Below are 18,787 nucleotides of genomic sequence, written 5' to 3'. Positions count from 1 at the left end.
CTTTTATTTACAGCATTGTGTGGAATTCAGTTACACTGAAATGATGAGAATAACGAATAGAAAACGATTTGCACATTCTGATCCTGTTGAACCGAACACGGATGCTGTACACAGTGAGATGTTCATTTCATGGCATGTGAATTCTGCAAGAGGAATTTAATGTAATCTCATGTATTCCCAGTTACAAGTAAAGGAGTTGTACAAACTGCATCTAATGAAGCAAGTGCCAAAAACTGACCGAGAGATGGTGTACTTAGGGCAGAAAAATAAAGGCTGATCTTGTAAGGCTAAGTGTCAACCTGCCCCCACCTCTCATATGCTAAAATCTGTAGTTACTGGATGGAGTCTCAACTTGATGTCGATAAGTAAGGGCCAAGATTGTGGTGTGATTGGTTGTTCTTGGGTATAAAAGGAATTGTGAAGCATTGTTCTGTGGATTCTTGATCTCCTGAGACCTTCTCCTCAGCTCTGGCTTGTTTTTTGTTTTTTGCTCTGGCACCTCTTGCTTTCTATCTCTAGTTTACAATAATCATGGTAGAGTAGGTAAGAGTTAACCTTAATTTGTAATTGATTTCATTAATTTGCAATATGATTAACTTATTATTTTATTTAACCTTACTTTGACCATTCTTGCTCTGATTTAACCCAAATCAAATAACTGTAATTCCATTGGTATTGGCATTATTTGGTTAATGTTAATACACTGTTCAGTTTCCCATCTTCCTTCAAACCATAGGGGAATTGGTTTCGGTTGTTAGGCCAATATTGACCCCCTACAATCTTGAAATTGATTTGCTGGAACACCAGTTACAGGAGGGTAGATGGTCATAGGTCAATCATGGGGAGTCAGGTGGCTGAGCGGTTAGGGAATCGGGCTAGTAATCAGAAGGTTCGATTCCTGGCCGTGCAAAATGACGTTGTGTCCTTGGGCAAGGCACTTCACCCTACTTGCCTCGGGGGAATGAAAAATACGCAACATTCTCAGCACTGTCAGGACTGAGAATGTTGCTAAAATAAATTATGGAGTGTGACGGGAAACGGTAATGCTAACTTAGGTATTCATCAGGGAATTAAAGCACATCGCATCGCAGTCTTAAAATCCTCTCCTGGCGTATAACTAAGCGAATTACATTTAGTCTGAGATTGGTCGGCTGAACCAGGAAATGACACCCCATGTCTGCCAACTGTATCAGGCTCAGAAAGTGGGAGGGAATAGGTAGAAATGCATAGTTTGTCATGAAAAAACCTGCTCGCGAGTAGGTTAGGTTCACAGAGTAAGTTACCATGGACACTGACCAAAGGTTTTTGTTACCTCTCTTTCTGGAACAGAAAACCCAGAGTTTGCCTCATTTTACCCAACTCAGGGTTTTCACTAAACCCGCTTTCTGGAATACCCCCCAGGAGAGGTCTGAGGCCTGTTCCATGAAGGCCGCTCAAAAAAGCTTGACTTAAAGTCCCAAACCGGACTTGAATTAGCTTAACAAGTCAAGCGGGGCTAAAGCGGTTGCATAAAGGCCAGCAATCAGCTCATGCAATCCTACTAATTCGAGTCTGATTTAAGTAGTCAAGCTAATTGCGGGTGCACCCTATTCTTAAGCAGCCCGAGGGGTAGAACATGGATCATATCGATTCACCACGGCAAAACGCAATGTTCACGGCTACGTGACTTCTTCCAGAAAGAACGTTCCCTTTAAGCGACTGCCTCATCCACCACTCTATCAAAATGACACGCCATGATTGACGTGAACGATAGGCTACGTAGGTCGATGTCCTTTTTTATAGACCTCCATCCATCCATCATTTGCCGCTTTTCCAGGGGTCGGGTCGCGGGGGCAGCAAACTAAGGCCCAGACTTCCCTCTCCCCGGCCACTTCCACCAACTCTTCCTGGGGGACCCCGAGGCTTTCCCAGGCCAGCCGAGAGACATAGTCCCTCCAGCGTGTCCTGGGTCTTCCCCGGGGCCTCTTCCCAGTGGGACGTGCCCAGAACACCTCACCAGGGAGGCGTCCAGGAGGCATCCTTATCAGATGCCCGAGCCACCTCAACTGGCCCCTCTCGACACGGAGGAGCAGCGGTTCTACTCTGAGCCCCTCCCGGATGACCGAGCTTCTCACCCTATCTCTAAGGGAGAGCCTGGACACCCTGCGGAGAAAACTCATTTCGGCCGGCCACGATCTCGTTCTTTCGGTCACTACCCACAGTTCGTGACCATAGGTGAGGGTAGGAACGTAGAACGTTTTATAGAGCTTTACTTCATTAATTTACAATTACATTTACATTTAGTCATTTAGCAGACACTCTTATCCAGAGCGACTTACAGTAAGTACAGGGACAATCCCCCAAAGCAAGTAGGGTGAAGTGCCTTGCCCAAGGACACAACGTCATTTGGCATGGCCGGGAATCGAACTGGCGACCTTCAGATTACTATCCCGACTCCCTCACCGCTCAGCCACCTGACTCCCTTTTTAAAAATGTTAAAAACAGACACCCTATCAACACATCTAAATGGGCTTTTTTGACATTGTTTTATAAATAGCCTAATATTAATCAATACATTATACATCAGCCTAACTTTTTAACATTGTTTTTGTGTCGGAAAAATGGAGGATAGATGTATAGATTTAGGTTTGTTTTGCAGGCTACTGTTAACAATGATGTAGCTATGAAAATTATACTGGGATAATTTAGATTGAGATATAGGCCTATATGCTTGATGCCTAAACATTTGAAATCACAAACTACCTATATACGTTCAATGCATAAGGCTAAATGTTGTAGCCTATGTATTTAAGTTGATTTTCTATAAATGTAGCCTACATATTGACCTGATGAGAATGAGAAAATTAGAATGTCCGTGGTAAATCATTGTTTTCCCGTTGGGTCAGTGTTACAGGAACGCCTGGTTAAGCAACAACACGGGCTAAGCCTGACAGTTAGCCTGCCTCGGACCAGGCTAGTTTCGAAGCATAAGTTGCCATAGTAACTGAGTTTGAACTACGTTCAGTTGGCTTTATGGAACCGAATGAACTAGAAATGAGTCCGACTAACTGACATAAGCCTGGCTTATTTGGTAAACTCGCTTTATGGAACAGCCCTCTGCTGTTGGCCTCCTGGGCCAATTCCAGGCGCAAGGGCCCAGAGGGTTTCTACTAGAGCCTCTGCATGAAGTCGCCGTCATTAACTTAGCATTTATTGTCACATAGTCAGAGTATTTAGTCATTCATGTCAATAACAGTGCCCCAAAAGTCCTACTGAAAAACATTACCTTAACATTAATTAAGCCTAAATGTATAGTTTTTTGTAGTTGAGAACGGTGTATTTTTTTCATATGCTGTTTGCTTTAAGTGAGTGTACCTGCACTGTAAATCCTGGTTGTTGAGATACGGGTGAATGTATTTGTAGTTATTGTGCTGCTGGATTTGAATGTTCCTGTGCTGTAAATCCTGTTGAGAGGCAGGTGAATGTCGGTCTTCACAACTCAAAGCGTCAGGCAATATTTCTAACCAGCATGCACTACACTGAGCCAGGCAGCGATTGGTGCTGTGTCCACCTAACTGATCTCAAACAAGCCTAGTGACGTCTCATTGGCTGGGCAGAGAATTGGGGGTCAGAATAGCCAGAAAAGCTTAATGGCTTGTCAAGCCCCTACCTCTAACCCGCTTATTGCGGTCATTTTCTTCTATTAAATATCAAAAATTATGTTTCCCCACAAAAATAAATCTGGAACCTGTCTCAGAATAATAGCTTTTTAATAAAATAATTGTTGCTGAAGATGATTAATTTTAAACAGATCTGAAATTGAGAAACTCTAACATATTTTTGCAAACGTTAAAGTTGGCATAGACCTATCATGAAGCAAGGAGCACGGCGAGCCATTTAACTGTGCAAAAAGAGATAAGCTTTAAGTTAAACATGGCCCTGACCATATCTTTGTTTTGCAGGTTTTAATGTGCCAGTGAGCATTTGCCGTAGAAACTCACAAGAGGCCATCTTTAAACAGCTTTGATGCTTAGTCTACCAAATAATAGGCTTACGGTATGTGGCTTGCGTACCACAAAATGTGTGGTACATCCTGGTAGTTTTGGCATGCTGCATTTGTCAGACCATACTAAAGTTTCTGGTACACTGTATTGTATGGTGGTATTGGTATTAGGATGTGTTCATGAACACGGCCAAAAACATACAATTTCATTCTTTCTATGATGACGAAACAGTACGCCTGAAGGCCACCTCTTCTTTACAAATGTATGTTAATGTTTTGGAACACAAGGGGCAAAACGTTTTTCACCTAACAAAATTCAAATGATCAATAGAATTCCCAAACAATAAATGAAATGCTCAAATCAATAAATATATTTTTTTCAAATACTTTTTCCATACGGGAATGCATTTATTCTCCCAGTCAATTTGATTAGCATTGATTAGTCATTTTCATTGTACTACCAAGTGCTACACTGTCATATTTGAAAATGTGCATCAAATGCTCAAATGATCATTCAAATGCTCAAAACGACAATGATGGATGAATTTCTTTAATTACAGTCACGTCACATTTGCAATTGCATGTCCTTGTTGGGGTCTAATGTATCAACTCAAATTAAAATGAATCAAAGTCCTTTCTGCATTATAGTGATGTTTTAACTGTGAGTGGAAAATGTGTTGGACTGTTCGTTTGGTAAATTCCACACTGGGTAATCTGGAAGAAGAATGCCTTGTCCAGCATTCTTCCTGGCTTCATATGAATGGAAGCATCTGTGTGAAGAAACTGTTTTTAACTGGTCATGCTAACTTTAGCTGAGTTACAGAAAGTGTTAAAGAATGTATAATACATTACAGCACAATTCTAGAACTGTAATCACCAGCTGCATCACGGGCACGGCACTATCTATAATCCCAGTTATTAATATTTGTGGCATCTTAATCACCGAATGCTTCACAGGCACTGTGCACGAGTGAATACAACAACAGGAACAATGTTTGTACGACTTTATGAAGGATGCATGTCTTAAAGTTATGTATTGTGCTTATTAAAGTTTGCTTATGAAACTTAGAAGTGTGCTCAGGCTTAAACATTGGGTCTCACACTGAGTGTGGGAAGCAGGCTGTTCTTTGTGTCTCTATCTCTTCATTTTCAGAAACAACCTTGAAACCGGGTGGAGATGGCACCCGAGAAGGTGGGACGCGTAGGCAAGAACATCTCCCTGATGCACGAGAGAACAAACTCAACCCTTTTTCATCTTTGTGTTTTAATTGCACTGTATAACATTCTGGGGCAGGGAAAGATAGCCAGTTGGACTTTGTGAACCAGCCCAAACTCTGTTGCGGGTAGGGAAACTTAGACAACCCCAGAGCTCTGTACTTGTTGATTTCCAACTGCTGCATTAAAGCTGATATTATTGGACCTCTGCGACTCCAGACCACTCTTTCTAGAACATAGATTTGTGTCATTGAATACCATCATTACATATTGGAATAGACACAAAGATTCTTTTCAGTCAAAGACTCCTTCAGTGTTGAATGTGTCTGGACATATTGCTCCTGGTCATTATAAACTGTATTAAATCATATTTAAACATCCTTCTGAGTGTTTCTTGGATATTGTTCTGGGTTTGTTTAATTTGATCTGGTTTTGGAAGATTATCAGCCTGTCGATTGGAAGAGTCATGTCAATAAGATGTCAGTACAATGCAAACATTGGTTATATTGCATTTTAATTTTCACATTTGCATCAACATTTGAATATAGCTAGTCCACTGTAAGGAGGGGTTCATCTTTGAAAATTAAATGTCAAACCGTTATTCAATTTTAATTTTAATATTGTCATAGAACTCCTATATGATGTGAAAATACCAATGCATTTTCATTTTAATATTGTCTCAAATAACACTTACATAAATTGAAAATGACGAAATTGCATTGTCATTTAAATATAGTCCCCTACGGGCTTCCATACCATAATATTTGATACCCTGACACTCCCGAACAGTAGGTGGCGGTAGTGCACCTCTCAATGGTGGTTCTACTGGAAAGAAGAAGAAGAACACAATTGACACGGTCTTGTTGGATTTCAACCACATTACGGCATTGTTTAGATTTGGGGAATAATCGTTTCATTTGCGACTCCTTAGTTTGTGTTAACTGTGGAGTAGTTCGTGTTTTTCAATCCTGCAGAGTAGTTTGCCAGAAAGGACAGGGTCCAGCCGGTGTACGAAGGCTGCGAACGTCATCAAATTTTAGCACGGTGTTTGATAAAAGTTAGATACCGTTCTGTTCAAGAATGGCTGAAATTGACGGAAGTATCATGGAGGGTGTAGGTATCGTTCATTTCAAATGAAGAATTATTTGTAAACAATAAATATATGTTCTAGTATTTAGCCATTTTATTTTTTGCTTGTGTTTTTAGGGCGGACAAGTTGTAAGACTATCAGCTTCGTTGAGTTGCATCAGTGGCACGTCGATTACAATCAACAAGATCCGCGCAGGTAGAAGCACGCCAGGATTAAGGTAAAGAATGCATGTTGGATTATAATGATGTGGAAGTATAAAATGTGTCCACATAATCTCCCACATGTTTACGGTTTCTGTACCGTTTTAAGTCATTTAATTCAGTGTCGCTTTATTTTAATGCAAATTTTCTTTGTGCCGTATTTGTGTGCTAAAGTTAGCCTACCAGTAGAGCTCTCCTCAGGCTATTTCATTGGGTGTGCTTCACCCTGACAAGGCACAACATAGATGCCACCTACGTCACTTCCAAACAGACCGCCGCCATATGCACTACCGATCTCGCCCAGTATGGCCGCCCACACTGCCGATTTCAATGAGAAAGTGAGACAGAGATAAGTCGGAAAAAAAACAATTTTAAGCTGCGATCCTTAGCCTATTTGTTACCCCCAGTTTTCTTTGGTTCCTTATTATCTGCTCAAGGCTTGCCCCAATTGGCTTTCCATGACAGAGCGAGCTATACACATTTATCTTGTACATAACCCTCCCCATACAGTGGGGATACCTTGAAGGCTTTCAAGAGTACAGATGCTTATCAATATGCTGTGGCTGGATGGGTGAATGATGTGAAAGTGCGGCACCTGGCCACCAAGGACTTGTATTTAATCATGGGAAATTTAAGTATTAAAAGTAAGTAAAATAAATAAAAAATTATGATTTTGGTGGTAGTTTACTCTGACTAGGTAGCGAGTTGTTAGCTAAGTGGCTAACAGCTAGCTAGCACTCATCTTAGTGCCACTTAGCTCACTGCTAGCTGTCATTAATCTGGACGTTGGGCCTCATTCTCGAACAACAACAAGTTTCTTCTGAAATGTTTCTTACGGGCTAGCAAGACGTCCGCCAAATTCATGAACGCTTGAAGATGTGTTCCTACGCAGCAGAAGTTTTCTGAGCTGTGCTCCCCCGAAAGTTTTCTGAAGTTTCTCCTGAATTTGCATACATACACGCCCCGACAGCTCCTTATAAGGGCACGCAACAGCAGTGACGTGTGCAGTCAGAATCGACACAATTAGGAAAGCAACAGGAATGCACGTTATGTCCAAACGAAAAGCAATTGTGCCATATTGTATGCCTAGGGTTCACACTCGTCCCTTTAAATAGGTGGAGTGATCAGTGATGATTGGATGGCCTGGTTGAATTTATATGAGTCCAAGTGCAATTTAAAGGTTTTATTTGTCACATACAACATCATACCAGTAAGATGAGCAGTGGAATTGTTCTCCACTGGATCTAACAGTGCACACTAAGCAAAGTAAATTATTATAAATATTTTAATCCGAGGATGTCTGTAGAGTTGATGTGAACGCAATCACCAACGATTTCTCACAAATTCATTAACACTTCTAACACAGAGAGTTTTCTTAAATGCGATTCCTCTTGTGTTTTTTTAAGGAATCGCATTTGAGACAACTCTGGCCGATTTACGACTGCTATTTCGAGTTCGGAAAGTCTTCTGAAGTTCAGAACAAATCCCAGATGAGAGAACTTTAATGAATGCCAAATGTTTTCCTAAATCCAATTCAGAAGAAATTCCTTCTTAAATTCTTCTTAACCCTTGTGTTATCTTCGGGTCATTCTGACCCATCAGTCATTGTGACCCACCGTCGTATTGCGACAGATTTACCTCATACAAAAACAAAGTGAAGCATTTTCTTTTAACTGTCGGGCTGTCTCAGACCCCCCACATTGGAATGGTTAAAAGAAAATTATTTTTATTTGTTTTTGTATTGGGTAAAATTGGGTAAACACAATGATGGTTCGTTATGAACCTTTGGGTCATGTGACCCGAAGGCAGCACGAGGGTTAACTGCGTTCGAGAATGAGGCCCAATGTTCTTTAATGTCAGATGCAGGGCTTGACATTAACTTTTGGGGCACTTGCGTTCCATGCACAAAAGTCACTTGTCCGAGACCTTTAAATAGCCTGGCCAAGTGAAACGGGCAAAACTAGCCTGGCTAATGGAGGTCGCTTTCTCAGGCAAATGAGGAATGAAACGGGCTCGGTTAAAGAAATCCAAGATTATGGCTATCTTCGGCAGGCTCGTATCTACAAAAAGCAGTCCTCCCTGATGTTTTTGGTGTAGAATGGAGAAAAATACAACATTGTGAACACTGCCAGTGAGCGCCCGAGTCGGAGCGCCGGACATCCCAACCTGCAGAGACTCATTTCCGTGACGCAATCCGGACGCATGATGTACCCCCTCAACCTGCACGTACACCCCCCCCCCCCGACGCAATCAGGACGTGCGATATGCACCTATCTCTACCAGAAATGAACATTGGACAGTCTCTCGCTCGAAATACAAAATCCCCGATTTACTTGAATTTGTCGAGCATTTGCGGGCGTCAGGGAGCCGCTATTGAACTGCGGGCGACTCCCGGACCTTCTGGGAGACTTGGGATGAAATTATCAACTTCACCGAAACACATAGGAGAAAAGCGAGCAACTTTAAAATCAGTTAAATAGATGTAATGAGTGGCACTGCACATAACGTTAAGTAACATGGGATTTTATTATGTTTGAGGTATAACTTGTCCCGGACAAGCGGATGAGATGTGTCGAGCCCTGAGATGTGTTTATACTCATTGGAAGAACATGAAGGGAAGGGAAATGAGGCCTACAGAAGACTCCAACTATTATTATGCTATCCATTATAACAATAGTAGGAGAATTTGTCTTTAGATATAGAATGAAATACCAGTCCGGGGTTACTCTTTCGGCTGTTGTTGTAGCCTACTGCGCAACATATTGCAGGCATGACTGAGACTGGGTCGGTAAGATGGCGGCCCCAAGCTACAGTGACGTCATGTGACTCAAATTTACATTATTTACATTTAGTCATTTAGCAGACGCTCTTATCTAGAGCGACTTACAGTAAGTACAGGGACATTCCCCTGAGGCAAGTAGGGTGAAGTGCCTTGCCCAAGGACACAACGTCATGTGCCACGGCCGGGAATCAAACTGGCAACCTTCAGATTACTAGCCCGATTCCCTAACCGCTCAGCCACCTGACTCAAATGAATATATGTATTCTTTATTGGGTGTTTGCCTCTGACAAGGCACAACCTATATTCTCTCTCATATATATTTATTATTTATTCCCCCCCCCCCCCCCCCCCCCCCAAACTTGTCTCTCAGTTTTTGCACTAAATACAAAATGTCGGTGTCAAAATGTTTGTCTTGGATTGCATTGCTTGTATTGGATTTTTCGTCCCGTTGCACAGTTTAGGCTTAATTTAAGTTTTTGTTGAGAAAAGTGAAGCTAACGGTGGCTAACTAGCTAGCTACAGTCACTAACGTCACAATTCGGGTGACCAGCTTTGAGTTTGCGAAAAAGAGGACACTTCATCGCGGCGGTGGTACTGTATTGCATGCCGCCCCATGACCATGTGAATGCATACAAATGTCACAAATGAAATTACAATATTGTGTAATGATGGCTATATCAGAATCAGAATGGGATTTATTCGCCATGAAAGTTTGCACAGACAAGGAATTTGCTTTGGCAGGAAGGTGCATACAATAAACATATACCTAAAATTTAAATATGTGGACTAACTATACTAAGGGTACATAAACTAGCAGTACTAAGTGGGATTAGAATAGAATTAAATATACAATAAAATATAAGTTATTGAATTACAATATAAAAATACAAATGTACAAGATACCATGTTGTAATGCAGTGCAAAAAGCAGTGTGTTTTAAGCAAGAAGTCATTAGTCAGTGTGGTCCCTTGGCCTTGTTGAAGAGGCCAACAGCGGAAGGGAATGTGGCGTGAGGTATTGGTCCTGATGGACCGCAGCCTTCTGCCGGAGGGGAGTGACTGAAACAGGGAGTGTCCAGGGTGGGAGGAGTTGGCCACAATCTTCCTCGCTCGCCTCAGGGTCCTCGAGGTGTGCAGGTCTTCGAGGGTAGGCAGATTGCAGCCAATCACCTTCTCAGCAGTGCGGATGATACGCTGCAGTCTGCTCTTGTCCTTGGCAGTGGCAGCAGCGTACCAGACGGTGATGGAGGAGGTGAGGATGGACTCAATGATGGCTGAGTAGAAGTGCACCATCATTGTCTTTGGCAGGTTGAACTTCTTCAGCTGTCGAAGGAAGTACATCCTCTGTTGTGCTTTCTTGATGAGGGAGCTGATGTTCAGTTCCCACTTGAGGTCCTGGGAGAGGACCTCAAGTGGACCAAGAGGACCTCCCTCCCAAGAGGGAGGTCCTCCCTCCCAAGAGGACCTCCCTCCCTCCCACCCGACTCCAGAGGGAGTCGGGTGGGAGGGAGGGAGTCGGGTGGCTGAGCGGTTAGGGAATCGGGCTAGTAATCTGAAGGTTGCCAGTTCGATTCCCCGGCCGTGCAAAATGACGTTGTGTCCCTGGGCAAGGCACTTTACCCTACTTGCCTCGGGGGAATGTCCCTGTACTTACTGTAAGTCGCTCTGGATAAGAGCGTCTGCTAAATGACTAAATGTAAATGTAGTGCCCAGGAAGCGGAAGGACTCCACAGTGTTGACTGGTGAGTCACACAGGGTGATGGGGGTGAGTGGGGCTGTGTTCCTCCTGAAGTCCACAACCATCTCCACTGTCTTAAGAGCATTGAGCTCTAAGTTGTTCTGGCTGCACCAGGTCACCAGGTTGGCCGCTTCCCACCTATAATCAGACTCGTCTCCACCAGAGATGAGCCCAATAAGGGTGGTGTCGTCCGCAAACTTCAGGAGTTTGACGGACGGATGACTGGAGGTGCAACTGTTGGTGTACAGGGAAAAGAGCAGAGGAGAAAGGACGCAGCCCTGAGGTGATCCGGTGCTGATGGACCGGGAGTCAGAGACTTGTGTTCCCAGCTTAACGCACTGCTTCCTGTCAGACAGGAAGTCTGTGATCCACCTGCAGGTGGAATCAGGCACGTTCAGCTGGGAGAGCTTGTCCTGAAGCAGGGCGGGGATGATGGTATTGAAGGCAGAGCTGAAGTCCACTAACAGGATCCTGGCATAGGATGCTGGGGAGTCCAGGTGCTGTAGGGTGAAGTGGAGGGCCATGTTAACTGCATCGTCCACAGACCTGTTGGCTCTGTAGGCAAACTGCAGGGGGTCCAGTAGAGGGTCAGTGATGGATTTAAGGTGTGCCAGCACCAGGCGCTCGAAAGACTTCATTACCACAGAGGTCAGGGCGACGGGTCTGTAGTCATTATGTCCTGTTGGCCTTGGCTTTTTGGGCACAGGGATGATAGTGGAGGACTTGAGACAGGCTGGCACATGGCATGTCTCAAGGGAGGTGTTAAAGATGTAGGTAAACACCGGAGATCATTTATTATGATCATTTATTTATTGAACCTTAACAAAAGTGCAAATGTAAAACAAATCTTTTGTGGCATTTAGTCCAGTGCTTCTGTGGCTTTCAGTGGTTGTTTAATGTGTCTTGTCCATATATTAAAGCAATAATGATAAAATTCGAAAAAAAAAAAATATTTATATGGCCACATATAAGAAAATGAAGACACTTTTCAGGCCTCCCCATATATTAAAGCAATAATGATAATAAAAGCGGCAAGGTGCTCAGTGTTGCCAGATTGGAAATGGCTAAGTATCGAATCCCCCCCTCCCCCCCCCCCCAAACAAAGTTCTAACCCTATATTTCGGAGCAGGGTTAGTAATAATAGTGCAGAATAATGCACCTAAAATACAAACGTGAGCAAAGGCAGCAATCGCTATCGAATTTAGCTAGCAGGTGAAGAATACAAACAACGAAAATCACAAGTTACCTTAATTTAAATTTGCAAGTACTATATACAAATACAATAACAGGCTTAACCCTCGTGCTGCCTTCGGGTCACATGACCCAAAGGTTCATAACGAACCATCGTTGTGTTTACCCAATTTTACCCAATACAAAAACAAATAAAAATAATTTTCTTTTAACCATTCCAATGTGGGGGGTCTGAGACAGCCCGACAGTTAAAAGAAAATGCTTCACTTTGTTTTTGTATGAGGTAAATTTGTAGCAATACGACGGGTCACAATGACTGATGGGTCAGAATGACCCGAAGATAACACAAGGGTTAAATGAACTTACAACATAAGTTATACGACTTACAGTTCTCAAGGACGCACACACGCAATATCAACTGCGGTGTGAAGCGCGTGTCCGTGCAATTCTCTGACATGCACTCTAACAATTTCTGATACCGTGGCTGCAGAAATTTAACAGAGGAAACACTGAGGTGGAACGGAAGGGAGAGATACCCTTTCCAAAACGTGTAATGGCGTAATGACTAGTTTGTGAAAGACCCAGAGAAACACAAATATCCGACAAGGCAAAATCCCGGACGATTTTGGAATCCCAGCGTTTCAGAGCTGCTGCCACCAGGGTCTGAAGAAATGCCCCTTCCACTCCTTCCATCATGGGGCGACCCCGATTGCTGGAGAGGGCCAGCTCCTCAGCAGGAGTGAAGTCCTGTGGAGGAGGGCCCCCTCCAGTTCTTTGCTTAATTTTTCTTCCTGTTGGCTGCAAGCAATTTCATTGTTCTATAGGCCCTTTTTATACCAATATCCTACAAAAGGGACTGACTCAGGCAATTAAGCCTTGTACTTGTCGACCTTAAAATATGAGCTAGCCTACTGCTACTTACCGTTTTGAATTATATTTTTATATTTTTATTTTCTCCCACGATCGTTTGCCACTGCCAGGTTTGCAACTAAAATAATACAGCAACAAAGGTTTAATGTTATGGAATGCACAAGTGTAATTATGGTCACATCTTGTGCCTGGGGCGGTGATATCAATAAGTCATGTAGCGTACGCATTTACAGCGTCTGCTATTTTATGCCAGCTTGGCAGCAGCGACTTTGTTGATTTTTGACTGTATATGTCTGTATTCCTGATATGTTTGTATTACAATATTTCACGCAGGAGGAGTAGACAAAGTTTGTAAGATTATTGTCTGCTTCTCCTGCATTAAATATATTTTGTCCATGTTTGCGATTGGACTTACGGTGCAAACACCGCCCCTTTATGTGAAAGTGCACGTCTCTAGATGGGAAAGATCTGGGTTGAGTTAGAGAGTTGTTAAACGCCATTGTGATAGCGCTTATCGTGATTGCGATTGTTAGGCTTCGTGTAGCCGGGCAACTGAAAGTAATCCAGAGCATGTTGATCTTGATTCGTAGTACAGGCCCCATGTCACGTAAACAGCAATTTCTGTTTGGATATTCTGAGTTGAGCAATATTCAAAATTTAGCCTTTTCTGATTAAGATGTGGGATATGCCGATATATATATTTAAGTCTTTGTATGTATACTGGCATGCACACACCCAAATAGTACTATAGATGACACACCTGCTTTTAAACAAAATGAAAAACTTAGATTTAAACAGGTATTTAGATATGTGTAAAGTATCGAACCTTTTCAAGAAGGTGGTAGAATCAATGAATTAGGTAGGTTGGCGACAATAAGGATACACCACGGGAGCAAAATGACTGCAGTTTGAAAAGGAGGGAAATTCCTCTGTAGGATAGGCCTACGTCAAAGGGGCGTTTTACATTTATTGGAGAATAGACGGCTGCATGTAGATGGAAATATTAGTGTAATATTCATTTTCATCAGCCATGTAAATACGGTAGATTAGTTTTGAGTTTATAAGTATTAAGCAATCTGCAGATTGGAGAGATTCCTGGATTTAGTTAGATTGACTCCATAAACAAAAAATCTAAATCTCTCAATCAAAATCAAAAACTACAATTTCTTGTTCTTGAATCAAATCAAATTTATTTGTATAGCCCTTTTTACACGCAAGCATGTCACAGAGGGCTTCACATACACCCATAGAACTTCCCCTCAACCAACCTAAACCCTCAAGGAAGACAAGGAAAAACTCCCAGAAAAACTCCCAACAGGAAGAAACCTTGGGAGGAGCAATTCAGAGAGGGATCCCCTCCTCCAGAGACGGTTGGTGAGAGAGAGGAGCAGAACACAGGCTAAACAGTCATACAGTGTCAATGGGTTTTGAAACACCAAAATCCATTGTTCAACTTTATAGATGTAGGACAGGACCGGGAGACTCGCGACCAGGTCCAGCGTTGGCCGACCGACGACCAGGCAGGTGCTGACAGCTCAAACCCCCCACACCACAAGGGATGTGTGTGGGGGGGGGACAGAGAGAGGAGAGCAGGGATTAGAGAATGCCAGGAGCAGCTAACAGTTAGTCATAATAGAATGAGATCCCCACCGGTCAAGTGTGGACTGGTGCAGCAATTTAACAGAGCAAAAAAGGGGTATTTGATGCAGCCCCACACACCAAGACAGTGACAGCCCCCCTCGGTTGAAACATGAAATCTGTTCCAGGGGAAAGAACTCTAAAAGAAGTTATACTTATAGAATAAGGATGGAAGCAACCCGTCCCCCGTTGCCTCCAACTAGTAACAGAAACAATAACAGTAACAATATACAGCAACGGAAACTATAACAGTGACAATATACAGTAACAGATTGACTTTATTTGTAACATCTAGATGTAACATCCAGATGGGGCAATGGGAACATATAAGCTATAATTACAATTTAAAGGTTACATGTGATACACACACCCCAGATTTACATAGAAGTAAATACACACATACTTACCTTTAACAATCGTAGAATTGACTAAACAATAACGTTTTTAACCTAATTTTGAATGTCGAAACAGTATCAGCCTCCTTAATTGAAACAGGTAATTTGTTCCAGAGAAGAGGTGCTCTATATGAGAACGCCCTCCCTCCAGCTGTTTTTTTCTTAATTTTGGGAACCACCAGATAGCCGGCATCTTGAGATCTAAGTGTCCTTGCGGGGCAATAGGGTGCAAGGAGACTGGAGAGGTACAGTGGTGCCAATCCATGCAGAGATTTGTATGTTAGTAGTAGAACTTTGAAGTCAGCTCTGGCTTGGATAGGGAGCCAGTGTAGAGAGACAAGAGTAGATGTTATGTGATCAAACTTTCTTGTTCTGGTCAATAGTCTAGCAGCAGCATTTTGCACCCGCAGTAAATTTTTTAGGTAGGTAATTGGGAGGCCAGAGAACAACACATTGCAGTAGTCCAATCGGGACGTAACAAATGCATGTATTAGTTTTTCCGCATCATCCTTTGAGAGGAATTTTCGTATTTTGGCAATATTACGTAGATGGAAAAATGCAGTTCTGGTAATTTGCTTAATATGGTACTCAAAGGAAAGGTCTGGGTCCATTGTGACTCAAATGTTTTACCAGCTGGCTTTGAGAGACTTTGACGCTGTCTAGGTCTAAGGTCAGATTGGATAAATTATTTCTGTATTTTTTAGGACCGAAAATTTGAACCTCGGTTTTATCCGAATTAAGAAGGAAATTTCCAAGTTCTTAACCCAGAAACAATTTACCCAGAAACAATTTACCCCAGAGCTTCTAATTATGTTTCCTAAAGGCAACATATAGAGTGAAAATAACAGAGGGCCTAGAACTGAGCCCTGCGGTACTCCGTATTTTACAGTGGAGCTCCTGGTGAGCAGCCATCATAGATCACAATATGTTCACTATCAGATAGATACGATCTAAACCACTTAAGTGACGTACCATGGAGAGTCAGGTGGCTGAGCGGTTAGGGAAGCGGGCTTGTAATCAGAAGGTTGCCAGTTCGATTCCCGGCTGTGCCAGATGACGTTGTGTCCTTGGGCAAGGCACTTCACCCTACTTGCCTCGGGGGAATGTCCCTGTACTTACTGTAAGTCGCTCTGGATAAGAGTGTCTGCTAAATGTAAATGTACCAGAAATCCCAACATAGTTCTCCATACGTTCCAGGAGAATCTCATGATCCACAGTGTCAAAAGCTGCACTTAGGTCTAGAAGAACCAGGACAGAGATAGAGCCCGCGTCAGAGGCTAATAATAGATCATTGACTACCTTGGCTAATGCAGTTTCAGTGCTGTGGTGGAGACGAAATCCAGACTGGAGAGGTTCATAAAGCTGATTTGAGGAGAGGTGCTCAGTGAGCTGTTGTGCAATCCTTTTCAAAAAAAATTGAGAGAAATGGCAAATTTGAAATTGGCCTGTAATTGCTAAGACAACCTGGATCCAGGTTTGGTTTTTTAAGAAGGGGCTTAATAATAGCTTGTTTGAAATCGTTGGGGACTTGGCCAGTTACAATAGATTCATTAATAATACTAAGCATGGGTGGTCCAATAATAGGGAGAAGTTCTTCGCTCCAATATATATATTTTTTTTTGTTGATGTCTTTTCTTACATCAACAAAAACACTTATAATTATGCCAAGAGCATATCAAGCCAGTGTATTGCTCAAGACTGGACAATCCGGCATTTCAACATGGTGCTGACCATATCTCAGTTTTGCAAGCTTTAATGCGCCTATTAGTACTTGAAATAGAACGGTACGCCGTCTTTAAACAGCTGTGATGCTTGGTCTATGGTCTGAACGGGAGGGTAGCCAGACAAAGGCTATATGCCAGAGCAAATGAAACCTGAACTTGCAGATTTGTCTGGTTCCCAGGCTACAATGTTACGACCTTAAATACCTTGGTAAATGTTGCTATGCAGGTCAACAAATGTCTTGTTTGCAAACGTGCTAAGCTAAGCGACTTATTGCAGTGTTTCTGCCACATGATGTAGGGAAGCATTTGTAAGTCAAACTGTTTATATTTTCACCAGTAGTTAGATTTTACAATACATGTTTTGAATTTTTAATTCAATTTTGGAATTACTTGTTAAATATAGGGTAGGTAAGTTTTGCAAACCTTTGGCTTGAGTTTGAAAGAATTCAAACTAAGGCTGGGCGGTATGGCTAACCTTGCATCTTTGATTGCATCGCTAAACTCTTCAGTGCTACACTTTTGACATTCAAGTCTTTGTAGGCTAAACGTTGAAGGTTTTCATATAAAACTAAATAGTAAAACCCGAAAACGACTGCGTAAGATTGCATGCTTATGTTTGCGTAGATTGAGGTCAATGACGTTAAAGGATTTAACAGGCCAATTTTAAAATACAATAAATATAAATTTGTATTTCATATGTTCAAACATTAACAATGGTGTGTATGTATGAATGTATATAAAACAATTATTTAAACTTATTTTTGTTTTTTCATGTTCATGAATTGGCCATGACCTTTTAAAAATGTTAGTTGGTGCGACCGTGAATTATTTAAATAATGAACATATTTCCTGAACTCATTTACATTTATTTTACAAGTTCTCAGTAATATGAAGTCTGTAGAAACAAATTATTTGGATTTCTTCTGAAATTCTATAGTTTGTTTTTGTTCTATAACAGTCACCTACCTACATGTAGTTAACATACACATTTTTCCTGTGAATCGCACAAAACTGAATGTCTGAATGTCTAAACAATATAATTCCCTTCAGCATACTCGATCAGAGATTAATATTTTAGCCTCAGAAATTACATATTGCGTTTTTATTTTAATACGGTTATTGCCATTTCTGGTCACACCAAATCAGGGGCAACCATATATTGTCAAAAATCAATAGATTAGGAAGCAATAAGTTGCATGCAAAAATCTAAAACAGATTTTTATTCAAATCGAACTGATTTCAGTGAAGGCAAACATTAAATTTTCATTTAATATACCACTTTCATAAAATAAAAACACAATCACAAACCGCTTAAGAGAATAGACCATTCATGGCATTTTGTAAACATTTCATGAGAGATTAAAAGAACAACAGGGGGGTCAAATGGCTGAGCGGTTAGGGAGTCGGGCTATTAATCAGAAGGTTGTTGGTTCGATTCCCGGCCGTGCAATGACGTTGTGTGCTTGGGCAAGGCACTTCACCCTGCTTGCCTCGGGGAGAATGTCCCTGTACTTACTGTAAGTTGCTCTGGATAAGAGCGTCTGCTAAATGACAAATGTAAATGTACAACAAGGATTGTTGGAAAGAACTATCCTTGAAATCCAGAGTTCTCGCAAGAGTACAATTTGAACTTGCTCAGCGAGTGATGATGCTCATTACCCATTCCCTTGGAGCCGATCTGCACCAATCAGATCGGTGTATCTGATAGGTGGGCCAGAGGCGCTGTGAGGTCGAAGTCCTGAATCAGTCAGTAAACATTGGTCGTACTGTTATCCAATTCGTGCAATGATATTTTAAAATGCATGCTTGGTGCTACCCCTTAAGTTGGGCCATTTTCATTACTCATAGCCAGACCCTTAATCTTTTGGATTTGGGTCTGGATTTCCAGGCTAGAAAAGAACAACAAACACAACACTTTTTTTAAACATCAAATTGCTAATTTTACTACAAAACAACAGTAGAA

At 42.0% G+C, this 18,787-nt stretch overlaps 1 protein-coding gene across 1 annotated transcript in view; it reads left to right on the top strand.

Moving 5' to 3' along the window:
- Positions 1-6,052: 6,052 nt before the first annotated feature.
- rtca (RNA 3'-terminal phosphate cyclase) overlaps positions 6,053-18,787 on the top strand; it is a 36,462-nt gene continuing 23,727 nt past the window's right edge. Inside the window, exons 1-2 of the mRNA XM_067230686.1 lie at positions 6,053-6,310; positions 6,404-6,504. Coding sequence (XP_067086787.1) covers positions 6,278-6,310; positions 6,404-6,504 — 134 coding nt within the window. The 5' untranslated portion in view covers positions 6,053-6,277. The remainder of the gene's footprint in view (positions 6,311-6,403; positions 6,505-18,787) is intronic.

The sequence above is a fragment of the Osmerus mordax genome, chromosome 27 (assembly GCF_038355195.1).
Source record: "Osmerus mordax isolate fOsmMor3 chromosome 27, fOsmMor3.pri, whole genome shotgun sequence".
Taxonomy (NCBI): Eukaryota; Metazoa; Chordata; class Actinopteri; order Osmeriformes; family Osmeridae; genus Osmerus; species Osmerus mordax.
Note: the sequence above shows the minus strand (reverse complement) of the source record. Positions and strands in the feature narration are given on the sequence as shown.